Below are 16,820 nucleotides of genomic sequence, written 5' to 3'. Positions count from 1 at the left end.
AATCAAGAACCCAGTTCATGATTGTGGCTTGTAGCTTGAGGTTTGTAATTTTTTGCCTCATGAGTGCAGGGTCAATCGTATTGAAAGCACTTGAGAACTCAAAGTACATTATTCTTAAAATGTTGCCCTTTTGTTCCAGATGAGAGTAGGTCCTGTGCAGTAGATACAACATTGCATGGCCCACGTCCATTTTATTGTTATACACGAATTGTAACAGGTCCAGCCTACCTACCAGGTCCTTCTTCATGTGGAACAGGAGTATAGTCAGCTGTGGTGGTGGGGTTCCAGTAATATAGCCTGCTGTGCAGTTTCCATTATTACAAACATCTGCCCAGGGGTCTCCAATATTATGTCTGCTATGTGGTCTCCAGTATTATTACTGCCTGCTCAAGGGGGGCGTCTCTATTTTTAAAACCTGCTTCAGACAATTTCGATCATCATTATGGTCTGGTTTGAGCACTGTATTGTAATCTGCTACGAGGTCTATTAGTTATTAGACTAATGCAGTACTATGCAGTAGTAGTATCTGGGGGGACATCTATGCTGCACTGTGGTTTTTGGCGCATCTAGGGTTCTGATTACTATCAGACAATGTGGCTCTTGGGCCAAAAAAGGTTGTGCACCCCTGTTTTAAGGAAAAAAAATCAATATAACAACATAACCATCAATGGTATTGTACTTTTAGAAGGCATCTAGGTCTCTTTTGAAACTCCTTTAGTAGTCTCTTGCTAACAATAAATAAATATAGTTTTTTAAATCTTTTCTTTTAACTGAGATCCTCCATACCCCTTGAGATTTCTGTGGCTCTAAAAGGGGCAATAAATCACAATAACAGATATCAGTATATCAGTAATCTAGGACACCATTTGATACCATTTCACTAACCAATCCAAAATATTATACAAATAGTGAAAGGAGCATACAATATAACTTTATATACAACATATATAAAATTCACCAATTGCCAGAGTGCAAACAAATAGGATCAAAACCTCACTTACAGTACAACCACGTACCACAAGCCTTACATCAAAATTCACCTTTATGGACACAAATACAGGCACTAGGATGTATGCAACACACCTAAGAGTCTTGACCAGTCTTTACTGGTAGAAATTGTTCATGACAGGAGGAGCAAATAAATGGTCAGGTCATACCCATCCAGACGGGACATCATACAGCATTAGGGAAGGGAACCATTGGTTACATCAAGTCATCCAGGTCAGGAATAAGATGACTGCACTGCCCCTGGTATATCCTATCATGAACCTTACCCTTGCACCCCAATATGACTCCCGTACATGCAGCTGCAAATTTGCGGATGCATTTACATCCCCATAGACGGCAATAGCGGCGCAGATACGGTGCCACACATGTGTGGCGCTGATCCGGGCCGCACACCACAAAAAGATAGAGCATGCTCTATCTTTTGGCGTGTGTGCGTCCGTGCGCCGCTATTCTCTATGGAGGGAGGAGGGGTCACCTCCTCTCCAGCACACGGCGGTATGCCTGCACGGTGGGCATACCACGTGTGAATGGACCCTAATAAAGAGGAAGTCCTAGTATGCCCTATCTATAACAAGATGCTTGAAGTCATTCCCAACGTGTTTCTGGGACCAGATATTAAGAACTCAAGAAATAAAGATAAAAAATGGAATAGCCTAATATAGAGCCGTAGTCACTAACATCGGTTTGGCACAGTGGTGACCCAATTTAGGCAGCAGCCACACATATCAAACCACTGACTTATAAAGGTGAAGCCTATAGAACAGGGTCCAGAGGCAGCATGCATGACTTCTGGCTGGTCTAGTTGAACCACCTGCTCAGTGATCAACCACGTACAACTGAACGCCGACATGGTACTTCTGGTCTGGCAACAGAGTGCTGATACGTCACATCTGGTGAGGTGATCTACAGCATCACATGACCGCCGAGCCCTCGTAATCGTGAAGTGGAACTATGGGGCGGTGACAGAGTACATGAAGAATCTTTGCCCCCTTTCATCCAGGCAGCAGGGTAATGGGGTGGGAAAGCAGCATTGTACAGTTGAAGAGAGCTAGGAGAGGGGGCAGCCTTTCAGCTGCAGGAGGAGAACCCCTTAGTAAGAGAGGTGACATGCCGTGGCAAACAGGAGCATCTTCTGCAGGAGTTCTGGGCTCTTTCTCAGCACATGCGGGATGGGGTTGCTGCCCCAGCACAGACTTGCAATGTGTTTTAGGCTGCTACCTATGCTGATGCTTCGTAAAGGGTTTTCTATTTTGTGGCTCCCAACAGGTAAATATGAGGCTAAATTGGGTAGAAAACATGGGAACATTAAGGTAGAACAGGAGTAAAGCCACCAAGCGTCCTGTCTCCTCTTAAGTCAGACTGTGCCTTTCTGTTTTACTGTTAGATACCTTTATTAAACATGCCCCAGTTTCTTATATCTAAACAGCTAATACGTTTCCTTATTCATTATCATGACAACCTTGATGTAGGATTGCTTGGCCTTGAATCTCTTCATGGTATTAAGTGAATAAAAGATCTCCACTCCACTTTTATGTGTCTGGAAATTCATTTCTTGGATGAATAAAACATTTGAACGACTAAAATTACTGATGTAAAATATGTTCTTTATTTCTTTCAAAATCTTAATTCTCAACATATTTTATTTCAACAGGAATAAAGATTGCTTGATCAAAATACAGCATAATACTGACAGCATCACATATTCTGCTATTTCTATTGGTATTTATGTACCATTTATGGTACATCGATTTAACCGATTAAGACAAAGGTTTTAGCGTTGAAACAGCTGAGCTTCTGTATGTGCTCCATACATCCTCATCCCTCTCATTTACTGTAGTTCAGAAGGCTGAGGTGCCTTATCATATGTATTTACACAACAGTAAAATGTGTATGCGTCCATGGGTATCCTGTATTCACAACATTTATATTGAGAGAACGAGATAACAGTGTTTTCTGACCTGTCATTGCACTGGTACAATTGTAGGTATTAGATATGCTATTAAAATGTATAGCTTTGCATTAATGTTGACGCCAAATCCAGAAAAAGAAAAGTGGATGTTGGATTGATTCCTAGTTTCAGTTACAACAATCCTAAAAACTTAGCCATTTCTCTAGACAGGTAACATTACTTAGAGGGAATCCGTCAGCAAAATTTGCCTACCTGGACTATTATGTTAAGTAAATTTTCGTTCCTCCGTAATTTCTACAGTGCTGTTATTGTAGAGCGGTTTGGTGCCTAAATTTGCACCTTTTGGAAAGTCTTCATGAATGTGTCTACCACATCTGGATTCCAGTGATAAATCTGGCACAAATCAGCCTAGGTGTAAAGTGTTATTGGTAGGCAAAAGTCACAACAAAAGCTGCAAATATGACTCAACTCAACAGAAGCGACAATAGTGTAATCCATATATACCAGAAAACTGACGTAACTACATTGTTGTATGTCACCGCAAATCATATTTTATAATGAGTTATTATTTATGTAGGCAGTCCCCGGGTTACGTATAAGATTCTATAAGGTTCTATACTATAGGTTTGTTTTTAAGTTGAATTTTTATGTAAGTCAGAACATGTATATTTTAGTAAGCAGAACTCCAGACAAAGTTTTTTAAGTATCTATGACAATTTGTTTTTGAAGATTCTGGGTTGACAAGGAAACAAGAACTAGCAATAAAGCTTTATTGCAGACACCTGACAATATATTTAATGTTCAGTAAATTACTGGCATGCAGAGAGAACAGAGTGCGCACAGAGGTCCGTTTGTCAGGTGTTCTTAAGTAGGGGACCACCTGTATAGGGCCAAGAAATAACAAATGATAGGTTTTATGTACAGACAGAATAATAACAGATTAATAATCGATCAGTTCAAAGATATGAGCAAGGAACCTGATCACAACAACCTTAGATTACAATTGAAATTAACAACTCAGAAAAAAACATTTTGAAAAAGTCCCTGTTTTGTGCAGCAAGTACCTTTTCTTAGACCTAAAGAGAAAACAAACTTTTGTCCACTCTATTTATTATATATACAGGAGGCTTGTTTACTCAAAACAACATGCACCCTGTTTCAGTACCAACCAGAAGCTGCAGCTATAACTGGTTTTCTTCTTTTGTATGACTTATTTAGCACTGAGGGATCATTCGTCTTCGTCTTTTCTACCTGCAGACATGCAGCTCCTGTCTTGGCTACTGCTCCTGTTTTGTATCTGTGCTTCAGGAGTGAACTCTTTAAGTCATGTACCTGTCTTGCTGTGGTCAACTGAAAGGTGAGTACTTTAGACTGCACATATTGCAGGAGTGACATACTATATGTGCAGCTGCTCACAAGCCAAACAGTAATGGGGGCAGACTGCCCTTCAGAGACAACTTTTACATTATATGGACAGTGGTTGGCTTACAAGTTAAACAACTCACAATTAGTAGTAGATTGCTATACTAGGTTCACATTCATCATGTACACCAGGAATCCTCGCACCGCAAACACTAGACAAGTCCTTAGATTTCTGCTGTCAGATAGATGCCAAAATAATATATATATATATATATATATATATATATATATATATATATATATGGCCCATGTGGCCTCTTTATGGTCAGTCTGCTTGAAACAAAGGGCAGAATACAGTAGTAGATGATATTGGAGAGCATACATTTGAGGGTGACCCAACATATTCTGTCATATCTGCAAATTTGTCTTTTGGACAGTCTTTAAATTTGATTTATAGTTCTGCTTTAGACACTTTGATAAATCTGGTTTAGTTAAGACCTTTAATGTAACTTTGAATGTGTAGTAACTTGTAGTCACTGCCACAGTGTATGCTAAGACAGGTATCATCACAATCTTCATGAGCTTTTATGATGTTTTTTCACCTACTGGTACATTTAAAAGAAAAGGGCAAAAACAGTGTTTAAATGAACTACCCAAAAAGAAAGCCTAATGAAAAATTTTAGTTCCGTATGTCTTGCTGCCCGTCAACAAGTAGTTAAACCTGAATATATGCTGCAGTATTTGAGTTGTTTGAGTTTGAGTTATGTTTAATTGAATTGAATTCAACCAGTAGGCTAATAAATGGTAAATTGCTAATTTTTTTTGCACACAAAGATTTTTCAGACCCTTGAGCTCTGTGCACATTGCTCAATTCACACATAATTTATTATTGCAATTACCAGATTATAAATGCATTCATGTAACTTGGTTACTTCCGCACCGGTATGTACAATGCTAAATTAAAGCTCTTATTCAAGAGCTGAACATTTTGTACCAGGAGGGGTTCCTTTTTAAGATTATGAGCTCTGATCGGTCACAATCATTTCAATGTGCAATCTCCATAAATTCAGCTAATGAACAGAAATTTATTCTGATGAAATAATATGTGTGAGTCATTTATTATACATAATGGACAGCTAGTGAAGTCCTTCAGATGAGTCTGAACTATACTCAGTTAAAAGAACGCTGGCCAAAGACATGGTAATAAACCTAAATCTAAATAAATCTATCTTTTATAACATGGCATACCAAGATTGCCTATATTCTATATACTGTAGCTTCATGGCTCCACAGTATCAGCTTTCAGATGTTTTTAACATCAAGAATTGAAGTTGTCCATAAGACCTGGCATCTTGGACATGCCCCAGGTTCCAAACAGGCACCATTATCAAGTGTGATTGTAGACTACGTTGCTACATTAATTGTATGAGAGAAAAGTACTTGCAGGGGAGTTGAGGTCCCACTCCGCAATTAATCTACAGTCCATTAAAGGGGTTGTCCGAGTTTAAAAAAAATATATATATGTGGCCGGGAGTGGGCTGCCTAAAACAATAAAGCTGTACTTACCTTCCGGTGCCCTCCGGTATCCAGCGCTGCTGTCGCTCTGGTCCGGGCGCCATGTAAACAAACATGGCCACCGGAAGCGGAACTGAACTGATTTCTTCCAACCCTACTCCATTGTAAAAGTTTAGAGTTGCCCTATGAGCACTTGTGCTTCCTATTCTCCCAGAGACTTCTTGTACATTAATTGTAGGTATTTTGTTAAATGAAGATTAATTGCATTATATTAGCATTTAGAAACAATGCATTACGAAGTTCATTGTAAAAATAATTGCATTGTGAAGGGACACCTAGGGAGGGGGTATTACAGTTTTTTACATGAAGTGGACTGTGTACGGTGTCTCTTTTTGTGGGACCTCTTTTTCTGTTTTCCACGAGACTTTACTTCTTGTATTGTTCATTGTTCTGATAAGGTTAGGGATTGGATGAAGTTGGTCCCGTGACCCCTCGATTGAGCACAGGGCACAAAAATGGAAGTACCAGAGTGACAAAGGAACTCAAGGGATTATTTCAACTGTCAACTGTGTACATACATCACAATGGGTAGATAGGTCATTCTGCAACTAGGGGTCATCTGTAAGTCGGGGACCACCCTGTACCTGGAATTGTTAGTAGTATAATAAATATTTAGATTTAATAAATCTGTTTAGATTATTTAAAGGACATATACCACCAGATTACAGATGGTAGACTGCCCTCTTAAGCATGGTCTAGGGGATGATGGCACAGTCTTTTGTTAATTCCAAGGCTCCCGAAGTCTGCAGAACACAACTTTATAAAAATATGTTAATGAGCCTGAGTGTCTCACACCTCCGCCGTTCACTAATTATTCACATCCCCTACAGGTAATGACAATGCTTAAGAGGGCAGTCTACTATTAGTAATCCGGTGGTAGATGTCCTTTCACAATAAATAGAACATACTTTTCATTATTATGGTTATTAAAGTACTATTGTTTATAACAATTTATAACAATTTTAATTATTTCATTGTTCTTGCTTGTGAGCTACTGATCAGCAAGGTGTCTGTTGTGGCATATATTACTCTCAATTGAAGGGACCATCTGGTTATATGTCCAAGTCTTTTTTGCTGATGGTGGAGCAGCTTATGAAAAATGTATGTCACAGCATCTCATTCAGATACATATTTCATAAGCTTTCTGTATTGAAAGGAAAAATTCAAACTTTACTTAAATTCATTCTTTAAAAGGTCAGTTGGAACAAAATAATAGTGTTAGAAAAGTAAAATTAAAATCTACAAACCATCTTAGACATTCTTGATTCACCCACAACGAGTTTTAGGTTTCACACCTGTTAATGTTTTTTACAATTTTATATGGCTACATATTTATGGCATTTTTAAATGCATTTTTTCTGTATTTCTGTATATTTCTGGGGGGGGGGGGGGTGTTAATTTTTCACCACGCTGTCTAGTTTCTAGTACTACTCTTTGTCCCTTAAAAGTTCGCCATCCACAAGTTTTCTGTATTGATGCAAAAGCTTAGACTTTTTAAAAATGTTGCAAATTCTGGCACAAATCCATACATGTTAATAGCTTAAAGAAAATCAAAGTCAAGCATAATAAATCGGGGACACTAAGGCCCCTTTCACACTTGTGCTTTTCACGTGCGTTTTCTGCGCATGCTTTTGACACGCAGAACTTGCATTGCACTCTGACCCATTGTAATCAATGGGCTTTTTCAGACTTTTTTTCACCCACACATTAAAAAAATGCGCGTTTAAATCTCAGCATGCTCTACTTTTGCAAGTCAAACGCTAAAAACGCACCATACAAGTCTATGGAGACGCATCAAAAACGCATTGCACTCTGAGACACATGTAAGTCCAACGCAAGTGCAATGCGCTTTTCACGCATCAATTGCCATAGAAAAGATAGAGCTCATGCGCATTATCTGCATGTGAAAAACGCATTGAAATTGCATTGAAAATGCATTGAAAATGCGCGTGAAAAACTGAGACACTGAACAAACTCTGACTGAAAACTGATTGAACTCTGATGCAAAATGTCAGTTTTTCACTGACCAAACACTGATCGCACTCTGATCAAACTCTGCCGTGCGTTAATGCTCGTGAAAGAAAGAGGTCTATCTTTTCTATGGTAATTGATGCGTGAAAAATGCATTGCACTTGCGTTGGATTTGCATGTGTCTCAGAGTACAACGCATTTTTGATGCATCTCCATAGACTTGTATGGTGCGTTTTTAGCGTTTGACTTGCAAAAGTAGAGCATGCTGAGATTTTAACACCCGTTAAAAAAAATGCGCGTGAGTGTGTGAAAAAAAAGTCTGAAAAAGCCCATAGATTACAATGGGTCAGAGTGCAATGCAAGTTCTGCGCGTCAAAAGCACGCTCAGAAACCGCACGTGAAAGACGCAAGTGTGAAAGGGGCCTTACTCATAGATCCAGGCATAGGTCACCTGTGGTAATCTTCTTATATTTGTTATCTATGGCCTCCTTCCTTCTAGAGTCTGAAGAGCTCTGGGGCATTACCAGAGCCCATCCATGCTGCAGCTTCCCAGGCTGTTAAATTGTGTGATACTTATCATGCTTGATTTTGATGGTAGATTTCCTTCAACTCCTCAAACAACAGATGTATTAAAAAGGAAAAAAAAGCTATTTCTGACCAGCAGAAATTCATAAAAAGATAAATATAACCAAGGAGATGATACCTTTCCCCATGGGTTTTCTCAACATTAAATAAATCCCCAAAAAACATGTCTGAAGGAGCCATTATTGGGGTAAGACTTTTAATAATGACAGGAAAGGAAAACTTCTTGTTATAACTCAGTATTTGTCATCAGAGTGGATTACTGTACTGTCAAAGGAAAATGGAAATGATTGGTATAAATGGATTAGTACATTTCAAATGTAGATATCCAGGAGCAGATGCTGTAGAGAAATCCCTTTACTTTCTTCCGTTAATCAATTTATTATTAATTCATATGTTACTCAATATTGATATCGTGCCAGGACGTTTATTAAAAATTCCACTTCTTCATGACACGATCCTTTGTTCAAAAACAAAAAGATTTTGTAAATGTGAAATTGGTCATATCTGCCATAATCTTTAGCCTCTATCACTTTTCATTGTCTCTGTCATTACCAAGTTGCACTCATATTGATTGTTAAAATGTTAAGACTATTAATTTAATTTGAAGAAGAAAAAGAATGTTACAAAGCATTATAAATATTTGATAAGAGCAGTAGGAGTCAGGCCCCCTTTGGGTGTTTCTCACTGTTAATGAGATTTCACAAAAGGTCAGGTCTGCACACAGAAACCAGGAAAAGGAAATAGGAATCAAATATCAACATCATATGTGTGCTAACTGTATCTGGATATCTGCCACCTCCTCTGCCGTAACCCATACGCTCATTTCGCCAAGTCACCTTGGCTTCTTTGGGGACGGGGGCTGCTTATCCGGCTGTGTTCTTGCTGTGTTATTGTTGTTATTCATATTGCATACAGTTCAAATACTAGTTCTCATTTTATCAGTGTCTCCAAAATTTATTAAAATCTCATATGGTTACCCTGAATTTACTGTTCTGAAACAACACAGGTATTTTTGAGATTTTTCTACATTATGGTAAAGAATATTATAAGAAACATCCAAAATTGAATATAGCAGTAAGATTATTGGATTTTAATGTTTTCATCTGATTTCATACTTTTTAAGGTGAAAGATGGCAACTACCCCCTTACATAAACATCCAATTGCAGCTTATTAATTCCATGCAGTAAGGATAGGGTTGCACTCAGGACCAACACAGTGGGGCACATTTACTTACCCGGTCCAGACGCGATCCAGTGGCGGGTTCTCCGATGCTGATTCAGGTCCGGCCGGGATTCACTAAGGTCTGTGCACCAATATTCACTAGGTGTCGCTGCTGCGCCGAGGTCCACTGGAGTTCACCGGAGTTCACCTTCTATTACTTGGTGCAGGTAAGTGCGTGTCAAACGTCACTTTTTTAAAAAAATACCACGGTTTTTCCAAATCTGTCGGGTTTTACAACGGCCACACCCCCGATTACCGTCGCATGCAACCCGGCGCCGAAATCTGATCGCGTACGCCAAATTCCCGGTAGAATTTGGCGCAAATCGTAAATCCTCGGGATACCCCACGGAATCGCGCGATTTGGACCCTTAGTAAATGAGCCCCGATATGATTAAAAACAAACACTTATGACATGATCATTGTTCCATTACTCATTTTATATTTGCTCCAGGCCATTATCTACGGTAGGATGAATATAGATCATAAAAAAACTCTCAGGTCTAAATGGTCATTCAAACTCAGGGCCTAATGCTTCCGCCTTCATGATGTACCTAGCTTCTTTTTGCAAAAGTAGTTGCTAGTGATTACCTCCAGCTATCAGCAGTGATACATGTTCAATTGCCATGAATTTCAGTACTCTTGGATTGGCATTATGTATTTTCCTTACATGCTCAATTAGCCTTGTGGCACCCTCCCTTGTTTTAATTGACCTCATGTGCTCTCTGAATCTTACATATAGGATGTTGGGGTTCCAGTTATGATTTCTTTTAAATTGTTTTGCAACCTGGGCCGGTTTAAATGTGTTTATTTTTCTTATCTGGTGAGATGTTCTTTGATCCATACTTTTAGTTCCCTGATTGGACCACAAAGCTAGTGTGGTCTGTACTATGTGCAGTTTGCCTGTTGAGTGGGCAGAGTGTGCCAGATTCATCAATCACTAATTCATTAATCTGGCGTCATTTGCACTTTGTTCATGCTGCAGATTTGTGGAGCAGTCAGAATTGTGGCACACGTCAGTGATAAATGTGGCGCAAACTCTGACTAAACACTAACACGCCCCTTTAGGTACACATTTTTTCTGCCTTGTTTGACACAGTGCAAACGTGACATAAAACTGGTGCAGACACTTTTCAAATACATGTGCCAGCAGTTTGCATGTTCTTTTCAGTGCAAAGTCAGACAGAAAGCTGGCGCAAACACTTTAATAAATGTGGGCCACTGTTTTGCCAATATAAAAAATGCTACAATGTAGTTAGTTGGTCACTAACTGCGGAATTGCATATGATGTGTTCCTATGCTATATGCATTTCACTATTATCCTCAAATATTCTTTTATAATCAGTATGGGACAGAATCATGGGTCTCATACCTCCCTCACATGTGGAAGGGCTCTTGACTTATTGGTTATCTATAGTGTAACCTTTCCTGTAACCACTTGATGCTTGTTTGCTGAAGAATAATCTGAATCTGGAAGGAGGACCTGATATCTGATTCATCCAGTGCTCTGTGTTTCCCCTGCCTTGCTCTGCACTAGATCTCTGTACAAGCAGTAACACTGATTCTGTATGCTGATTGGCTGAGCTGTTTGTTCATGTGAATGCCCTGAGTGCTATTGGCATTATTGCCCATAGCTGATGTCTCAATTAGGAAGTCCTGACCACTTCAGGAAAAGCTGAAAGTGTTTTATAGATAGCCTCATATATCTATTAGCCCTATATATCAGGATAGGAAGAAGCCAGAAGCATGATACAGGTATTGTTGGAATTGTTGTCAAAGACTCTCTCTAGCTGTGCTAAAATAATTTTTTGTCAGTAGCTTTACAGTTACACTTTACATTTTTCAAGAGTTGAGCATCTGTGCAACTGAAACATTCTCCTTTGGGGATACCATTGTTAGTTCTAGGTAAGTGCGCACTGTTTACATGAAGCAGTCTTTTCATTTCTGTTTTCTTACAGAAAATATCCATTTGTTTTTTTCGCCATTGGCATTAGTTTCAATTTTTACGTAAAGGAAGGGAAACGTGTCTTGAAATGTCTTGAGGTCTTCTTTTGTCCGATTCCATATCAGAAGAGATATATATATATAGGAGTTTGACATTCTTGGATGTATCTCATTGTCAATAACAATAGGTACAGAAAGTATTCAGACCCCTTAATATTTTTCACTCTTTTCAGTCAATTGGCAAAATCCCAAAAGTTTTTAATAAAAACAAAAATGTAGATATTTTTAATAATTAATAAAACAAGAAAAACTGAAATATAACATGGTCATAAGTATTCAGACGCTGTGCTCAGTATTGAATAGAAGCACCTCTTGAACAAGTGCAGTCATGAGTCTTATTTGAGAGTGAGATAACACGAGTTTCACACCTGAATTTGGTGATCCACTGCCATTCTTCCTTGCAGATCCTCTGTAAGATGTAAGCGATTTAAGATTTAACTTTTAATAAATATTTTTTAAAAATATGTATGCAACCTTATGCAGTGTTACTATTGCAATAATAAACTTGCAGCCAATTGGTAAGATCAAAGAAATTCTTTTATTTTTTGCTCATCAACGTACACTCTGCACCCCATCTTGAATGAAGAAAAAAACTGAAATATTAATAAGTTTTCAGAACCTTTGCTGTGATACTCATATTGTCCATTTAATTCTGATCCTCTCTGAGATGGTCCTACTCCTTCATTGGAGTCCTGCTGTGTTTTATTAAACTGATTGGACTAGATTAGGAAAGGCACACACCTGTCTCACGGCTCAAAGTGCATGTCAGAGTATATGATAACATTGAGATCTAAGGAACTGCCCAAGGAACTCAGAGACAGAATTGTGGAAAGGCATAGATTTTGCCAAGACTACAAAAGAATTTCTACAGCACTCAAGGTTCCTAAGAACACAGTGGCCTCCATAATCCTTAAATGGAAGAAGTTTGGGATGACCACGACTCTTCTTTTACCTGACTGCTCAGCCACATTAAGCAATTGGGGGAGAAGAGTCTTTGTGAGAGAGGTAAGAAGAACCCCAAGATTACTGTGGCTGAGCTCCAGAGATGCTGTCAGGGGATGGTAGAAAGTACCACAAATTCAATTATCACTGCAGCCCCCCACCAGTCAGGGCTTTATGGCAAAGTGTACCGATGGAAGCCTCGGTAGAGGCACTAGCCAGTGCAAGAAATACGAAAGCATGTATTCTCTGGTCTGATGAGATAAAGATTGAACTTTTTGTTGTTAATTGTAAGTGGTATATGTGGAGAAAACCAGGCACTGCTCATCACCTGACAAATATAATCTCAACAGTGAAACAAGGTGGTGGCAACATCATGCTATGGGGGTGTTTTTTCAGCTGCAGGGAAAAGACAACCGGTTGCAATTGGAAGAAATATGAATGCAGCCAAATACTGAGATATCCTGGATGAAAACCTCTTCCAGAGTGCTCTGGACCTCGGACTGGGCCGAGATTCACCTTCCAACAAGACAATGACCCTAAGCACACAGCTAAAATAACAAAGCAGTGGCTTCAGAACAACTCTAATTGGCCCAGCTCGAGTCCTGACCTAAACCCAATTGAGCATCTCTGGAGAGACTTAAAAATGGTTCTCTACAAACATTCACCATCCAACCTGAGAACCGAAGATAATCTGCAAGGAAGAATGGCAGAGGATCCCCAAATCCAGGTGTGAAACACAAGAAGACTCATGTCTGCACTAGTTCAAAAGGTTCTGAATACCTATGAACATGTGATATTTCAGTTTTTCTTGTTTAATACATTATCAAAAATATCTACATTTCTGTGTTTTTTTCTGTCAAGATGTAGTGCAGAATGTACATCAATGAGCAAAAAAGACGTTTTTGGTTCTTACCAATTGGCTGCAATGAAACAAAGAGTGAAAAATGTAAAAGGTCTGAATACTATCTATACCCCTTTATATCAAAAGTACACTAGACCTCTTGAATAAATCATAATTTATATAGTGGCCTCTTGAATAATTGATCTATATTATACCAGTGATTATTTTCTATATAGTGGACCATCTATTGAAATACATTTTCTACAGCGGCTCCTTCACCTGCACAATTTTAAAATGTCTTATCATATCTTAAAATCATATCTTAAAAGAGGATATTTGATATAAGCATACAAATCTGCAATATGTTCTTTTGTGCTCTGTTGCTCTGTATTTAACCCCTTAACGCTGAAGCCACTTTTCACCTTCCTGACACGGCCCATTTTTTCAAATCTGCCCTGTGTCACTATAAATGGTTATAACTTTGGAACACTTTAACATATCCAGTTGATTTTGAAATTGTTTTTTGTGACACATTGTACTTCATGTTGGTTGAGAAATTTAATCAATATGTTTAGTATTTATTTATGAAATAAATGGAAATTTGGCAAAAATTTTGAAAAAAACTATGTTTTCCAAATTCAAAATTTTCTACTTTTTGGAAAGTTGGTCATATCACTAAAATAACTTGATAACTAACATTTTCCATATGTCTGCTTTAACTTGGCATCATTTTTCAAACATCTTTTCCTTTTTTTAGGATGTTAGGAGGCTTATAACTTTAGGTGCAATTTTTCAGATTTTCACGAAAATCATCAAAACCTACTTTTGGAGGGTCAATTTAGTTAGAAGTGACTTTATAAGGCCCACATGACAGGAAACCCCCACAAATGACACCATTTTAGAAACTACACCCCTCAAAATATTCAAAACAATCTTTGGGAATTTTGTTAACCCTATGAACGTTTCATGAGGGTGAAAGATAAATGAAAGTGAAATTACAGAAATGTAATTTTATCTTACTATAGATTCATTGAACACTAAAATTTGCACCTTCACAATGGGTTAAAAAGGAAAATGCATTTTACAATGTTGAGGGCAATTCCTCTTGAGTATGCCAATACCCCTTTTGTCACTGTACCCTGCTGTACGGGCACAGGGGGGCACTTGGAATGGAAAGAGCGTTGTTTCGTTTTTGGAGGGCAAATATGGCTGAAAAAGTTTTCATGTGACAGGATGCATTTGGAGAGCCATAATGGTACCAAAACAGAGGAAAGCCCCAACAAGAGACACCATTTTGAAAAGTACACCCCTTGGAGAGTTTAGCAACGTGTAATTTGTGTATTTGCCCCAACAGGTGTTTGATTCAATTAGGCCCCAAAAAGGAAAAAGGTGAAAATTTTCTCAAAAAAGTCACTTTTACCCCAAATTTTTGTAAGCCACAAGGGATAAAAGATGAAACACCCCCCATAAATGTGTAGAACTATTTCTCCTAAGCACCGAACTGCACCACTTTTGCATATAAAGTGTTGTATGGGTACGCAGTGAAGCTCAGAAGGGAAAGAGGGGCTTTGGCCTTTTAGAAGCCAGATTTGACAATCATCCTTTACATGTGTCAGGATGCATTTGGAGAGCCCTAGTGGTACCAAAACAGAGGGGAACCCCAACAAGTGTCACCATTTTGGAAAGTGCACCCTTTGGAGAATTTAGCAAGGTGTAATATGTGTATTTTCCCCTACAGGTGTTTGCTTCAAATAGGTCCCTAAAAGGAAAAAGATGAACATTTTCCCAAAAAAGTCACTTTTACGGCTAATTTGTTGTATCCCATAAGGCAGGGGTCTCAAACTCAATTTACCTGGGGGCCGCTGCAGGTAGATTCTGGGGAAGGCTGGGCCGCATCAAGCTTTCCACAAAAAATGCGCTTACAAAATATCATTATTCAGATTCAAATGTCTTTATTAACAGTTCTTTAACATTTAACTTTCAAAACATGAATGGACATAAACTGTTTTGAACATGGCTTTATCTTCCTACTTCTTGCTGCTAGAGATCTGACAGCGCTTACTCTTGCATAGCCGAGCCACATTTGGCGTAAGTGAGGAAGCAGTTGAGACCCTCAGCACAGCTTGAAGATGAGCATCAGTAATTCTAGATCTGTACTTTGACTTATTGAAGTTCAAGGTAGAGAAGAGCTTTTCGCACAAGTATGTGCTCCCAAAAAGACACATGGTCTGCTTGAACATTCGGGAAAGCTCAGGGAAGCTGGGGGGCAATTCTCTTAAAAATTGCCCAAGTTTGTCTGCTTTTCCACTCACATCCCTGAACTTGGCTTTGAGTTCAGAGTTACACTGCAGGTCAATGAGCTCCATTTGAAACACTGGAGGGGCATCTTGCACATCAAAGGAGAAGGGGTCTGCAAAAATTTGAAATGTGGCTCTATGTCTCTTGAAGTCTGCAAATCTATGATCAAATTCCTCCTGTAGCTTCAAAATGACATCCACATACTCCTCATGACTGAATAGTGTGCCTGAATCCATGAGTGACTTGCATGCTGGGAAATGGCAAAGGTTTGTTTGAGAAAGCTGGTCTTTCCACAACGTAAGTTTTGTAGAGAATGCTCTCACGCTGTCATAGGCAGCACTGACAAGTTGCCCCTGGCCTTGTAACCTCTTATTCAGTACATTAAGCTCATGTGTGATATCAACCAAAAAAGCTAAGTCCATGAGCCATTTTGGATCACTTAGCAAAGGAACAGAAGCCCCATCTTTTTCCATAAAAGCTTTCACTTCCGCTCTCAACTCAAAAAATCTCTTCAATACGTTTCCCCTGCTGAGCCAACGCACCTCGGTGAAGTAGAGCACATCCCCATATTCTGACTCCATTTCCTCTAAAAAAGCACGAAACATTCTGTGTTTTAAGCCCCTGGATCTGATTTGGTTGATGCATTTCACAACGAAAGACATCACGTTGTCAAACTTCAGGCATTTGCTGCAAAGGGCCTGCTGATGGATAATGCAGTGCAGAGCAATGACCTCCTCTAAACCTTCCTCTTCCTTTTTTTTATTAACAAGTGCCACCAGTCCTTTTTTCGTCCCTATCATTGATGGAGCTCCATCAGTTGTTATTCCGACAAACTTCCTCCAAGGCAAACCAGCATTCTGAAAAGCATCACACAGCTGGTGAAATATCTCTTGAGCGGTGGTCTGGCCATGCATTGGAACTAGTGAGAGCAACTCCTCTGTGACTTCAAAATTGTCATCAACACCCCGGACATAGATTGCAAGCTGGGCAGTGTCGGTGATGTCTGTGGTCTCATCAAGAGCGACTGAGTATACACTGAAACATTTTATTTTCTCACACAGTTGATCATAAATGTCACTTGAAAGGTCAGAAATGCGCTCTGCTAC

At 39.0% G+C, this 16,820-nt stretch overlaps 1 protein-coding gene across 1 annotated transcript in view; it reads left to right on the top strand.

Moving 5' to 3' along the window:
* Nucleotides 1–4,136: 4,136 nt before the first annotated feature.
* Nucleotides 4,137–16,820, top strand: part of LOC140129064 (V-type proton ATPase subunit S1-like) — a 61,802-nt gene continuing 49,118 nt past the window's right edge. The window contains exon 1 of the mRNA XM_072150691.1: nt 4,137–4,274. Within this exon, the coding sequence (XP_072006792.1) occupies nt 4,177–4,274 (98 nt within the window). The 5' untranslated portion in view covers nt 4,137–4,176. The remainder of the gene's footprint in view (nt 4,275–16,820) is intronic.

Source organism: Engystomops pustulosus, chromosome 4 (assembly GCF_040894005.1).
Source record: "Engystomops pustulosus chromosome 4, aEngPut4.maternal, whole genome shotgun sequence".
Taxonomy (NCBI): domain Eukaryota; kingdom Metazoa; phylum Chordata; class Amphibia; order Anura; family Leptodactylidae; genus Engystomops; species Engystomops pustulosus.
Note: the sequence above shows the minus strand (reverse complement) of the source record. Positions and strands in the feature narration are given on the sequence as shown.